The sequence below is a fragment of the Humulus lupulus genome, chromosome 1, assembly GCF_963169125.1.
Source record: "Humulus lupulus chromosome 1, drHumLupu1.1, whole genome shotgun sequence".
In the NCBI taxonomy this organism is placed as follows: Eukaryota; Viridiplantae; Streptophyta; class Magnoliopsida; order Rosales; family Cannabaceae; genus Humulus; species Humulus lupulus.
The window spans coordinates 271,595,313-271,608,193 of record NC_084793.1 but is presented as its reverse complement, the minus strand read 5'-3'; the positions used below and the strand labels follow the sequence as shown (position 1 = coordinate 271,608,193).

General features: G+C 31.9%; 1 protein-coding gene across 3 annotated transcripts; it reads right to left on the bottom strand.

Annotated features, from left to right (window-relative positions):
• Positions 1–284: 284 nt before the first annotated feature.
• On the bottom strand, positions 285–11,074 carry LOC133806686 (callose synthase 9-like). 3 transcript variants are annotated; one of them, XR_009879072.1, is made up of 7 exons: positions 10,654–11,074; positions 10,053–10,152; positions 9,031–9,128; positions 8,741–8,900; positions 8,312–8,408; positions 7,710–8,044; positions 285–842 (listed from the first exon to the last, which is right to left on the bottom strand). XR_009879072.1 is itself a non-coding variant. In XM_062244784.1 (6 exons), exons 4-6 carry the CDS (start codon positions 8,806–8,808, stop codon positions 7,868–7,870), a joined length of 342 nt encoding a protein of 113 aa, XP_062100768.1. In that variant the 5' UTR covers positions 8,809–8,900; positions 9,031–9,128; positions 10,053–10,152; positions 10,654–11,072; the 3' UTR covers positions 7,312–7,867. The 3 variants fall into 3 exon arrangements, 1 of the variants encoding a protein (XP_062100768.1); XR_009879073.1 differs by lacking the exon at positions 285–842 and adding an exon at positions 7,031–7,054; XM_062244784.1 differs by lacking the exon at positions 285–842 and having other exon boundaries at positions 7,312–8,044; positions 10,654–11,072.
• Positions 11,075–12,881: the final 1,807 nt, after the last annotated feature.

Genomic DNA, 12,881 nt, shown 5'->3' with positions numbered 1-12,881 from the left:
TTATATCCAAGAAAGGACACCACATACAAAATAATAGATTCACAACTACACCAAAGCAAACAAAGAAACCAAACAATAAATTATAAGACAATAGTAATATCTGATTTCAGCTCATTTGTTCTCCTAAATATGTGTATAAAAAGTATGTCAAGTGCACATAGTAACCAAAGCTTCACTCCAAAAAAAAGAAAGAAAGAGAGAAAAATTTCTAACCAATTTTGATACTTAGATAAGTTGAAATACAAAACTGTTATCTACTTTATGGTTTTTTCCAAAAACCTATTCGCATTATTTTAATATAGAAATATATTTGTAAGTTTGTAACAAGTTTTGAGCCTCTTTTCAGTATCGGTAGTTATTTCAATCTATCTGATACTACTTTAGCATCCCTTAAAAGAGTTACCACCAAATCATTTTCTATCCCTTCGAAACATCAACCAGCTGCATAAGTGAAATCCCATGCATTATAAGAAAGATGGGATCAAGGTTCACCAAGGCTAAGCAGAGTTTATGAAATTAAAAGAACTACCTCTCTTTAGTACCATGTATGACTCCAATGGAACAACAACCATCTCAACAATGAAAAATGTTTCTTCTTTCAAACAGAGCTGTTACATTTACCTCACATGATTAGCAATCAACACAGGATCAAGGTCGCAGCGAACATCTTTTAAGTCAGGTGACCACCTTGCAGTTAAGACCCCAGTGACTATAACGTCATCTGTAAAGCAAGAATGCTGGGGACGGCCAACAGATAATTAGTGGTAAGAACAGGCTACATTCCTGCTGGGTTGAAATTAAAAGGAATATAAGGCTCCACTTCAGTGACTAGAGAGTCATCTCTGTGAGCAAAATAAAGTCAGTAAGCTCCAATATGTAGTGCAAATAGCTTCTAAACCCATATAAGTTAATTACCCACCAACATGCAACAGCATATAACAGAGCTTTAACAAGGCCAATTAACCATTAAATCTCAAAAATATTTCATAAGGTCGTACATTCAAATAAGATCTACTTAATCTGTGGTGAGCTCTATATTTAAGTGTACACATCTAAGACTAATTCAATAAAACAAGAAATAACTTTAGACAATACAAATCAACTTAATCGAAAAAGTAAGAGGAACCAGAATAGTATTAAAGAAATACAAAAGCCATCCAAAATATTAATGTGCTTACTTAAATAATGTTTATTTTTGATAGTCATGGTTAGTGTTGTTTAATGATCTTGGTTCAACTCTTCATAACATAGTACACAGCGAGCTCGCTGAGAATAGTACACAGTGGACACTTGGCCCAAATTATCTTGGGCCACTAGCCCAACTCAAGCACAAAATTTAAGAATATTAAATTTAAGAAACAAGCCATAAAATGAAATGCAAAAGATAAAAATCAAGTATTTAAGCATGATGAATATAGTGTTTGCAGCAAGAGAATTCAGGGAAAAGCTACTTAAATCTTGAAACAAAAGGTATAATAGTGAAAGTAGGAAGTAAAAAAGAGTGGCAAAAACCTCTGAGGTCTGGGAATCGACTCTTCTTGGCAGCTGATAAGACATCTGAGGTAATATTACCCACACTACTAGAAGAAGAATCAAGTCCTGCATTTATGTACTGGAAAACTAATTAACACCTGACCTCCCTAGATATATAATCATCTATATATAAGAAATGGTTATAAACTCAGATTTGTTCTTACAATCGATGGCCCTTTATAACTTTATTTATCATAGATCTATGACTCGAACCAAAAGTAAATGGAATGTTCAGAAATCTCAGCCAATATATAAATATATATACAAAAAGTGAGTTCTATAGCAAATGGAAAGTTCAGAATTCTCAGCCAATTTTCTATCATCATCCAAAAACAGAAAACTCAGAACTAAGACAAAAACATAGGCAAATGCTAAATCTATATTATATACAAAATTTGAGTTCTAAAGGAAAAGAAGCTTATTTACTGACTTGAAATGAACAAAAAGTTCTAAGCTTTCTTCTTCAACTTCTGGGGCCAAGGCTAAGCTTGGGTGCCAGCCATGGACTTCATCTGATAATCAATGCAATGAAACAACCAACAAATTAAAACTAACCCATATAATATTGACTAAAAAGAAGACCAAAAAATACTCAATATAAATAGAACCCCTGTAGAAAAACAGTCACAAACAAGAGAAATAAAGCATCCAAATATCACAATTTGTTCAAAACAGAGGCGATACCATCCTTTTTAGATTCACAACAATAAATATATATTTATAAACATCAATTTTATATATATATATATATTATATACTAAAGGTACTTAATGCTTAATAAAAAAATTTAATATTCATTTTCTTAATCTATTATATACATAAAACACTTAATTCCAACTTAGAGAATCTAATTCTAACTCATCATAATTTATATATATATATATAACTATTTTTGTTTGAAGAGATTAATCCATCAAATTTTAAATTTTACAACAAAGAAATATCAGAGAAACAATAAGGTGTTAAACAAAAAAAATCGTTACATAAAAATTATAGACAGTGTAAAGAGAAACTTTTCTAAAAAGTTGTGTACTGTTATGAAATACCTTGTTTAATTTGTAGAGATTTTCATAACAGTAATACAAATAGTAAGAAAAAGGGAAAAACTAAATAGGCTTATCATAAAGAGAAGATGCCAAAACTGAATAAAGTATTAACAGAACTATTAGCATCCATAAAAACTACTTCAACAAAAAACAACATGGACAAAGTTATCAATTCAACTCTCCCACATCACATATTATATTGATTTTCTTTCCCTTATAGTAAAAATTGTGGTGCCACACTAGATCATATTGCATAGACTAACAAAAATAAAAGAAACCAAGGTAGCTCTACTTAAGATTGTGTCTCCTACTAATTAGCTTAGTATGCAAACTAGCAACAGAAAATTGTAAAGAACGCCCTAGACTAATACTTACAAAACATTCGCATAACGTAATTTATAAAAGAATACCATCCATTATTAAAGTCTCAGGGGGACTTATTTAAAATCATGCAAGTTGGCGCCATAAGTTTAAAATAAAATATAGGTTTTTATGCAAAGTTCAAAGAAAACCAATTAAGTTAAATAACAGAGTCCCACTGATAATTTAGGAAAAAGTCCCTTAAAACAAAACATAATTTAAATGGCGTTCTACGTTGATCGTTTTATCGTCCATAGGATTGCCCCACGCCATACTCTCCATGATGAAAGAACTCCTCACGTCACCACGCGTGCCATAGAGAAATCCTATTTGCTACCTGGAAGGAAAGTAAGGGGGTAAGCTAAAAGCCCAGTAAGGAAGTACAAGCAAATAAGCAAGTAAGAAAAACAACAAACAACCAAACACTAACGTTCATCTAAAAACATCATGGTACATCATAACATAATCGTAACATTTCATCATATCATAACATAAATGTGACATATCAACATATCATAACATAAATGTGACATATCAACATATCATAACATAAATGTGACATATCAACATATCATAACATAAATGTGACATATCATCATATCATAACATAAATGTGACATATCATCATATCATAACATAAATGTGACATATCAACATATCATAACATAAATGTGACATATAAACATATCATAACATAAATGTGACATATCATCATATCACAATCATACAGCATACATGATGAGCATGGAACGCTAGTTGTCCATGTCACCCTATGAGGTAAACAGGAGATCACTGGTCCTTGAATAACCTCGGCGTGTCCGCCCTAGGAGTCACGTCTCAATGTCCTTAGTAACTCGTTCGATGTATCTGACATCGAAATCTGTTTGATGTATCTAACATCGCATTCTGTTTGATGTATCTAACATCCATACACATATCACATTCAACAGATCATCATATTAAGGCATTCATAATTTCATAACAGTTCATTCATATAACAGCCTTACCATTCATAGCATAAAATCATAAAAATCTATCTAACTTCCTTACCTCAGGTCCAAGCTAAGAATTTCACAATCTTTTCAACGAGCCTATATCATAATCAAAATAACGTTTCTTAGGTTCATAAAATTACTATTTTGCCCTTCCATACAACTCATGTGTGCATGGGCCATGCACTCATGATAACAGTTACACTAAAACATGCAATTATCACAAAAAAGAATAATGCTCATTCTACCCATTTTACTAACATGATTGCTTTATAAAAATTACATAGTTGAATAATAATCATGATTTTGGACGTAAAAGTTGATTTGCATGTAACATGCATACGTGGGAATGTTGCGTAATAAAGACGTTTTCAAAAACGATAATTCTACATTTCTTGCTTTTATTGTTTGAAAATCAATAGCCATATTACATGCTTTATTTTTCTTTAAAATTTCTAAGTTGATTAAATTTCTCAAAAATTTATTTTATTTTAGCTCAAAATAAAATATGTGACATTTTCATTAAATAAATATTAATTTATCAAGAATTAACCAACGAGCTTGGATTTAATTAAAATACCTATTTTAACATGTTTCTTTAGAAAAATATATTTTATTATTGTGTTACAAAAATGATGTGAAAAATATATTTTAAGTGTGGAAAAATACATTTTGATTTAATTTATTTAAGACTTAGTTTTTAAGTAGTAAAAACCCATATGTGACAATTTAATAACAATTGTTAACCTTTTTAAAACAAACTTTCAGCCACTATTTATTTTATTCAAAAATCACAAATAAATAGAGTCTAAATATTTTTCTCAATCAAAATAAAGAAAAATCATTATTTATCAAAATATGCATTCATACCATTAAAATATCATTTTTCAATATTACCATAACATAGGAAAAATAATTTATTCCAAAAATTAATCAAATTCATTTTTAGTGAAACTTACTTCATATTTTATTACAAAATTCCAGCAACCATTTTTTTATCATTAAAATCACCATATTCAATTTTATAAACTCATTTTTTCTCAAAATTCAATAAAAATTATGTAGGAAATTAATTGGGTAAAATATCATAACATGAGACTTAAAATCCTCTTTTAATTTCATAAAAATTAACACATTCATCAAGAACATTATTTATGCATGCAACTCATCTTTTTATCAACTTTTACCCAATTATTTTGAAAAAAAACAGCAAGCTTAATTCTTTGTAAAACTCAACTTTTGTCTTAAAAATTACATAAAATCATTCATGCCTAAAATCTCATTATGCTCTTATAATATGCGTGATTCTAATATCACTAACATAATCACATGAATCATTTTAAAAACCATTTGTTGCAATTCCATGAAAACCAACAAAACATTATCAATAAAATAGCATATAGTAAATTTATAAGCACCATATTCACATATGCCTTATATTAACCTAGCATATTTCTATCATTATTTTCATGCATCTCATAATTTAATCATTCAAAATATAACATGCATCTAACAAAATTTCATGATCAAAATATCAAGATTACCACTTATTTTCTTACCCACATATCATAGGTCCTAAAACATGGATCAAATATATTGTAAAATCACACAACATATCAAGAACACCCTTGGGTGTACCTAGGCCGAAATCACCATACAAGTATTCATAGATTATTACAATTTTTTATGCATAGCAAAATCAACATCACAACCCTTAAACACAAATCATACTCTCACAAAATCCAAATCCTATACATCAATCCTACCAAAATCAACCATTAGCACCATTAGCAAAACCTCATATACAACCCACCAAAAACAATATAAGGCTAAGGAAAAGACCATTACCTCTCTTGATTGTAAAAATCAAGAACACAAAAGATCAATACCCCAAACTCCACACCCTTGTTCAAGCCTAGGGTTTTTATGGGAAAGCCACCATGAGGAGGAGGAAGAACCCAAACACACACAAGAAAATAACACAAATCAAAATCATATTATCAAAAAAAGATTATGCAAAGAGAAAAACAAGAAGACATACTCTAGGGGGTTCCTCTTCACTTTCTCCTTCTTCCTTTCTTTCTTTCTTCCTCTCTCTCTCTCTCTCTCTCTCTACACGCCACTCTCTCTCTCTCTCTCTCTCTAGGTCACGGCAGCCACACACACACACAAGAGCAATGGCTCTTCTCTCCTTTCATAGCCCCTTTATCACAAATCCTCCCATAAAGTCTCCCCAAACAATAATAAGGTAAGTTTCCATTTCTCTTTTATTTTTCTTAATTTCTCTTTATTTCAAAAAGATACAAGGGAATAAAATGTGATCATGCCTATCCCCAAATGATCATGGTCTTCAATTTTTGATTTTTACCATCTTAAGGAAAGTATTCCTTTCCCACTAGGTCACACGCCCACTTCCTATTTCCCTCTTCTTTTCCCCTTTTTTTTTTATAAATAAATTACCCAAATAAATCTAAAATAAGGAAACATAAAATGTGTAGAAAATCTACACATGTGCACCATGCTACCATGCACTAGCACACACTAAATCACTAGGGTGCATTACTATCTATCATGCACCTTAGTGCATTCCACCATAGCTCACATAATTACCTCATTTGTCACACTTAAATAAAATGTAACACTAATAGTAAAATAACATGTTACACAATTATTCACTTATTAAATTAATTAACCAAAACATTTCTAACAATTAAATAAAATAACAAACAATCAAATAGAACAAATAAACAATTTAAATAAAATAACAACACTTAAATAAAACAATTCATCACACTTAACATTTAAATCAAATAAAGCACAAAATTTAAATAATCTAAAAAAAAAAAAAATTTGGTGCACTACAAAAATGCAAGTCAGGGCCTAAATTTGTGTAAAGCCTTTCCTTTGATGTATACTATACTATGAGCATATAAAAATTTAAGTGCTAATAATTATCAGAAGAATATAAAAGATGAAAGATCAAATTTTATTACGGGAAGCAAGAACATCCCAAAAAAATGGGGAAGAGAAAGAAAACGAGTAAAAGCAAGTACTACAACAAACTGTATTATCATTGGCAAGAAGGTGAACAATATGCTTGCGCTGATTAGAAACATTGTCTTTCTGCACAACAAACTTCAAACATTAGGATTAAGAAGCATTTGTCTCTCACAATAATGAGTTTGATTTTAGAGTTCGTAAACAACAAAACATTTAGTCCTGTATTATGATATAAAGACAAATACCATAATCCAAAATTTATGAGCCAAGCAATTTTTCCCAGCTACTCACTTCATGAGAATCTTAAAATGGACAATCATTTGAAGAAACAAAGGCAAAACAAGAATAAACTTTGTGATAATGATGGACTATTCTGTACCCCTTGCATTCATTGATTATATTAATACAAGCAATTTTTGTTTCAAAAGAGAAATAAGAATCAACTCATTTCCCCTAAAGTACAATATTTTTAACAAATGATGAGGTTCTTATGAAGAAAAATAACACAATCAGAATGTTTATGCATATATATCAGAACGTGTATGATTGCATATATCAATGTTCATCAATGTGAAAAACATATAGAAGGATTCAGACATTTCCTCGCCATATAAATAAAGCAAGAACAACTAAACAATAAATTTTTCAGAGGAAAAAATATAACAGTGTCTGAACTACCTGCCTGAAACTCATAGCAACCACATGCAACTTATAGCACAAATAAGAGAAAATACACTAAATCCAAATCCAATATACCACTTGATCTAGACGTACAAACCTGAAATCCAAAAATGTAGTGCAGAAAATCAAGAACATCAGCTTTTCTTGTAGCAGGGATGGGAAAATCCTCGGGCAATTTTAGCAGTCCCCTATACTTTAACACTGAGATTGCTGCTTGAACCTGTTCATAAATTTCTTGTTCTATTCATAAATTTTTTATTCCAAAAGGTGGTACAAACAACAAAATTTTGGACTTGAAACATAAACTGTTAAACTAATTACCTCGAGGAAAAACCCAATATGATTTGTTGGGCTAGGAGCATCAAGTGGAATAATATTACAAGCAATTAAGTCGTCTGTCATAGCTGCATCAGTTTCCATCACACGTCTCAGCTGCATAAAACAAACCAATTGAGAGATGCAAGATTAAATAGAATGTGTCCCATTTATGTTAGTTTCAACTTTCAATGAAGAAGCTCAAGCAGAAACATATCCCTCCTTTGTAGATACATATCATGCAATTTTTTTCCAAATATTTAGTCACTAATTCTTCACATGAATTTTTTTTAGGGGCTCAACATAAATGCTTCACAAGATTTTGGATGTTAAAAAATAGTGATAGTAAATCATTACGACTGATCACAAAGTCATACAACCAACCTCATCAGGAATTTCCTCAGTCAGTTGTTGAAGGACTGTGCCTAGAACTTTTAAAGTAGCAAAAACTCTTTTCCTCTTAACTGTCTTTCTCTCCAACCTGGAAAAAGTAATCAATAAATAGATCAATATGATGGCCATGAAAGAAAAACTGAGAAAATACCTTTAACACCAAAGATAAAGGGCTGGCCAAAAAAACAGAGGAATATACAAATCAAACTTTTCCTAATAGTTAAAGGAAGGTCTTCAAATTAATAATAAACCAAGGGACAAAAATAAACAAAAGGAGAAAATTGAAAGTCACATTCACATAATTATGTTTTTCTCCTTATAGGTAGATTAGAAAATAAAACTACAGTATTAGCATAAACAGAACAAAAGCAAATAAATAAAAGTGCCATCTATTTGAGTTCAAATGGGTGAAATACTTACTCGCCCAAGTCTCCACTGAAAGCCCCAGTCTCCCTTAAATTCAACTCTTCTTCTCGTTTCCACATCATTCCGCTCTCGATAGAGTTTGTAGAAATCTTGCAAAAGAGCAATGTCTTGGCTTCTATCTATAACTCCTCCATCCTTTTTTTGCAAGTTTTTGCTAAAATTTTGGAAACAAGAAAAAGTAAATATATGGAAAATATAATATTATTGTCGAAGTGTATAGAATGCAAAAAAAACAGACTAAAAATCTGGAAGTCAAGTTTATCCATTTCAAACTAAGCACACACCTTAATGAAAGACATCAATCCAGTTTTAAATTGTAGAACTCCTCTTCCTTCACTGTCAGGATCCATATTTTGAGCCAAAGAATAAGCATGTTCACACACTGTAGGTATACAAAAAAAACCAAGATATTCACAATGCTGTAAACTGACAAAATTGAGCTTAATAAGTACTCAGTTCAGTTTCTTAACAACTCAATATGATAGAAAACCATGACAGTATATAAATGAGTTCCAAATTGTACAGCCATGAAGAAAACTATATAAAGTATACATAATAGAAAGAATGAAAAAAAGTTTGAACTTTTGAATTAAAGTGTAACATTAATATTACCAAGGAAATGTTAAGCTATGACTATATTGATTTATCTATGATCAAACATAGCTATATTATATTCTCTATGGAATAGTCTATATAAAACATCTATACACTATATTATGTTTCTAAGGCATTTTACCAAACATATGGAGTGCAGTTTTTTTTATTTTCTTAATCCATGAGCATTGTTACATAAAACTTAATCTTTAATTTCAAAAAGTTTCAATCTAAAATGAGCAATAGTCAGCTAAAAATCCAATCTCACAGTCAAATTTTATAGTAAGAGCCCAAAGAAATTACTTCTTCAACATATTGGATTAAGTTTGTATTTACGCATCTAGAAATTGAATGAAGGCATAACAGAATAGTACTCACTTTTGTTGCATAGCCCCAAAAATCTCATATGGCAATTAAAAGTCAACAATTTGGTCCCTTTGTTTCCAAGTTGTAAACCGTCTAAACTCTCCATAATTGCCATCATTTGCAAGCCACATTTTTTCAAACATTCCCATCGACAGCAACAAAATTCTCATTGATATAGTTGAACTCAATTAAACTTTCTTTTATATATAAATATATATTTATACATATATACATTTATATACTAGGGGAAAAGAGCATTATTGATATTATTTTATATGCCCAAAACAATTAGGTCTTATAGCAAAATAATTCTCTAAGAGAGAAATTAGATATTTAGAAAACAAACCTCATTTTCTCGAAAATGCATATCTTGAGCACCCATATAGTTGCATAATATTGATTCTTTACATCCATCTGAATATCCAAACAAGCCATAAATCACCACCCTAGAAATAGAAATAATTTTTACATTAAGAACAAAATTTCATCATTGATATATTGACCCAGCAATTTTTTTAATAATTTTTTTTATGGATGCAAGTGGTCTAGGCTCTAGACCCCATATAATTACCAGCAGAATAACGTAAAGCTATTTAACACTATCAATCTAAGCACTTAGGATATTCCATCGTAAAGATAGACATATACATAGAACACTTGCTAATTATTAATTGTTGCTTATATATATATATACATAATAGATTTAAAAGAAAGTACAGGAACAAATGGATACCTGGTAGCGATAGGCACAAAAAAATTCTAATCCCATTTAGTCCTTCAAAGGACCCAAAATGATTTTTTTATATATTAAACAGAAGGCTATTAATGTCCAATTTCTGGTTTGCAATCCCAGATTTACGAACCTCAAGGATAATCGTGGAAATTGCCATTTGGAAGCCACAAATAATAATAATAAAAATTAGAGAAGAGGAAGATGATATAGTGACCTTAAAATCTTTGCTGGCGATGAAGAAACTTCTGGAACAGAGATTTTGAAGAGGACTAACCCCTCTCCATTATGAAGAAATAAACCTTTATGGTAGCCCTAGCCATGGCTAAGAGGAGGCACTGGAGCAAAAAAAATTTAGTGAAAGAAAAGAAGAATGGCTATGACTATCTGTGTACCATCAGTGGGAAACGATACAGAGGATAGAACAAGCCATCCATGGGGAAAAGATAGAAGAGAGAATGATTAGGGTTGTCTTTGTGTGGTAAATGATAGAAATAGAAATTGGGGAATAGAGAGTTAGTGAAATATTAAAAATTTCTGCTTATTTTCTCATTTCCCGACCGAGAGTGATAGGTCTACGGGAAATCGAGAGAGATAGACCACGAACGGAAAGACGATGAACGATTGAAGATTGAAGGGACCGAGAGACCAGGAAGGGGAAGACCGAAGAATGATTGAGGAAATGGGTATAGGGGAAATGGGTACACGGGTTGAAAAATGTTAAGTCAAAAAATGTTAAATCATTTGGTGGTACCTTATTTTAAGTTGCCGCCTGAAATTTTTTTCACTTACAATAACTCTTTTTAAATTCTATTATAATCATGTGTTATGGTAATGGGTGTTTGGTGTAGTGTGGTAGTGACTTTGTAAACGGATCTGCAAGATTGTCTTCAGTTGCAATCTTCATAACCTTCACATCTCCCCTGGCCACATATTCTCGAATAACGTGATACTTCCTTTCTATATGCTTACTCCTCTTATGATTTTGAGGTTCTTCGAGTTGGCTATCGCTCCTGTATTATGACAAAACAACACAAGTGGTTTATCCATTTCTGGAATAACACCAAGATCCGAATAGAACTTCTATAGCCAGACTATTTCCTTAGCTACTTTTGACGCAGCTATGTACTCAGCCTCCATGGTGGAATCTGCGATTGCAAACTGCTTTACGCTTCTCCAAATCACAGCTCCACCCCCAAGAGTAAACACCATTCCAAAAGTAGACTTCCTGTCATCAACATCAGTCTGAAAATCTGTATCGGTGTAGCCTACAAGGTTCAGAACACCACCCTTATAGACTAACATATAATCCCTAGTCCGCCTTAAATACTTCAAGATATGCTTAACTGCTATCCAATGTTCCAGTCCTGGGTTTGACTGATACCTGCTCACTACTCCCACTGCATAGCAGATATCTGGTCTAGTACACAACATAGCGTACATCATATTTCCAATTGCAGATGCATAAGGAACTTTTCTCATTGCATCTTCCTCTTTAGGAGTCTGGGGAGACTTCTTTTTAAAAGATGAATTCCATGGCGAGACGGTAGACGCCCTTTCTTGGAATTTGTCATTGAGAAACGTTCAAGCACTTTATCAATGTAAGTTGCTTGAGATAGAGCTAAGAGTCTGTTCTTTCAATCCCTAATGATCTAGATACCTAGAATATAACTTGCTTCACCCAAATCCTTCATCTAGAATTGAGTGCTTAGCCAATTCTACACATTTGATAATTTCTTAACATTCTTTCCAATGAGTAAGATATCATCTACATAAAGAACCAGGATACCACTATTTGATTTGCCTTCAGTTGGTAAATATAGGGCTCATCAATATTTTGTTCAAAGCCATAGGTTTTGATTATTTCATCAAACCTAAGATTCCAAGAACGAGAAGCTTGCTTAAGTCCATAGATGGACCTATTCAACTTGCAAACTTTTCCTTCTTGTCCAGCTACTTTAAATCCTTCTGGCTGATCCATATAAATGACTTCGTCAAGCTTTCCATTAAGAAAAGTTGTCTTGACATCCATTTTCCAGATCTCATAGTCGAGAGCGGCTACTATGGATAAAAGGATGTGAATGGATTTGAGCATGGCTACCAGACTAAAAGTTTCCTCATAGTCCACGCCTTCTCTTTGGGTATAACCCTTTGCCACTAATCGAGCTTTATAAGTCTCGATATTTTCATCAACACCTCGTTTCTTCTTATAGATCCACTTGCACCCAATGGCCCTAAAGTCACTAAGTGCTTCCACAAGATCCCAGACAGAATTTGAGTACATGGACTCCATTTCCTGTTTCATGGCTTCGAGCCACAGTTCATTTTCAGGGCTATCCATTGCCTGTTTGAAAGACAACGGATCATCATCACTAGTGTCACCAACAATCATATTAGTTTCACCATCCATACCATAGCGAACTGGGTTCCTAGAAACCCTCCCAC

What these genes read in the sequence shown, in the direction of transcription:
- LOC133806686 (XM_062244784.1), bottom strand. Translation starts at nt 8,808, where the DNA reads ATGATGTGGAAACGAGAAGAAGAGTTGAATTTAAGGGAGACTGGGGCT. An exon ending in TTCAGTGGAGACTTGGGCGA is followed by an intron (nt 8,409 to 8,740) that starts GTAAGTATTTCA and finishes TACTTTTTCCAG; the next exon opens with GTTGGAGAGAAAGACAGTTA. An exon ending in CTGAGGAAATTCCTGATGAG is followed by an intron (nt 8,045 to 8,311) that starts GTTGGTTGTATG and finishes TGTTTTATGCAG; the next exon opens with CTGAGACGTGTGATGGAAAC.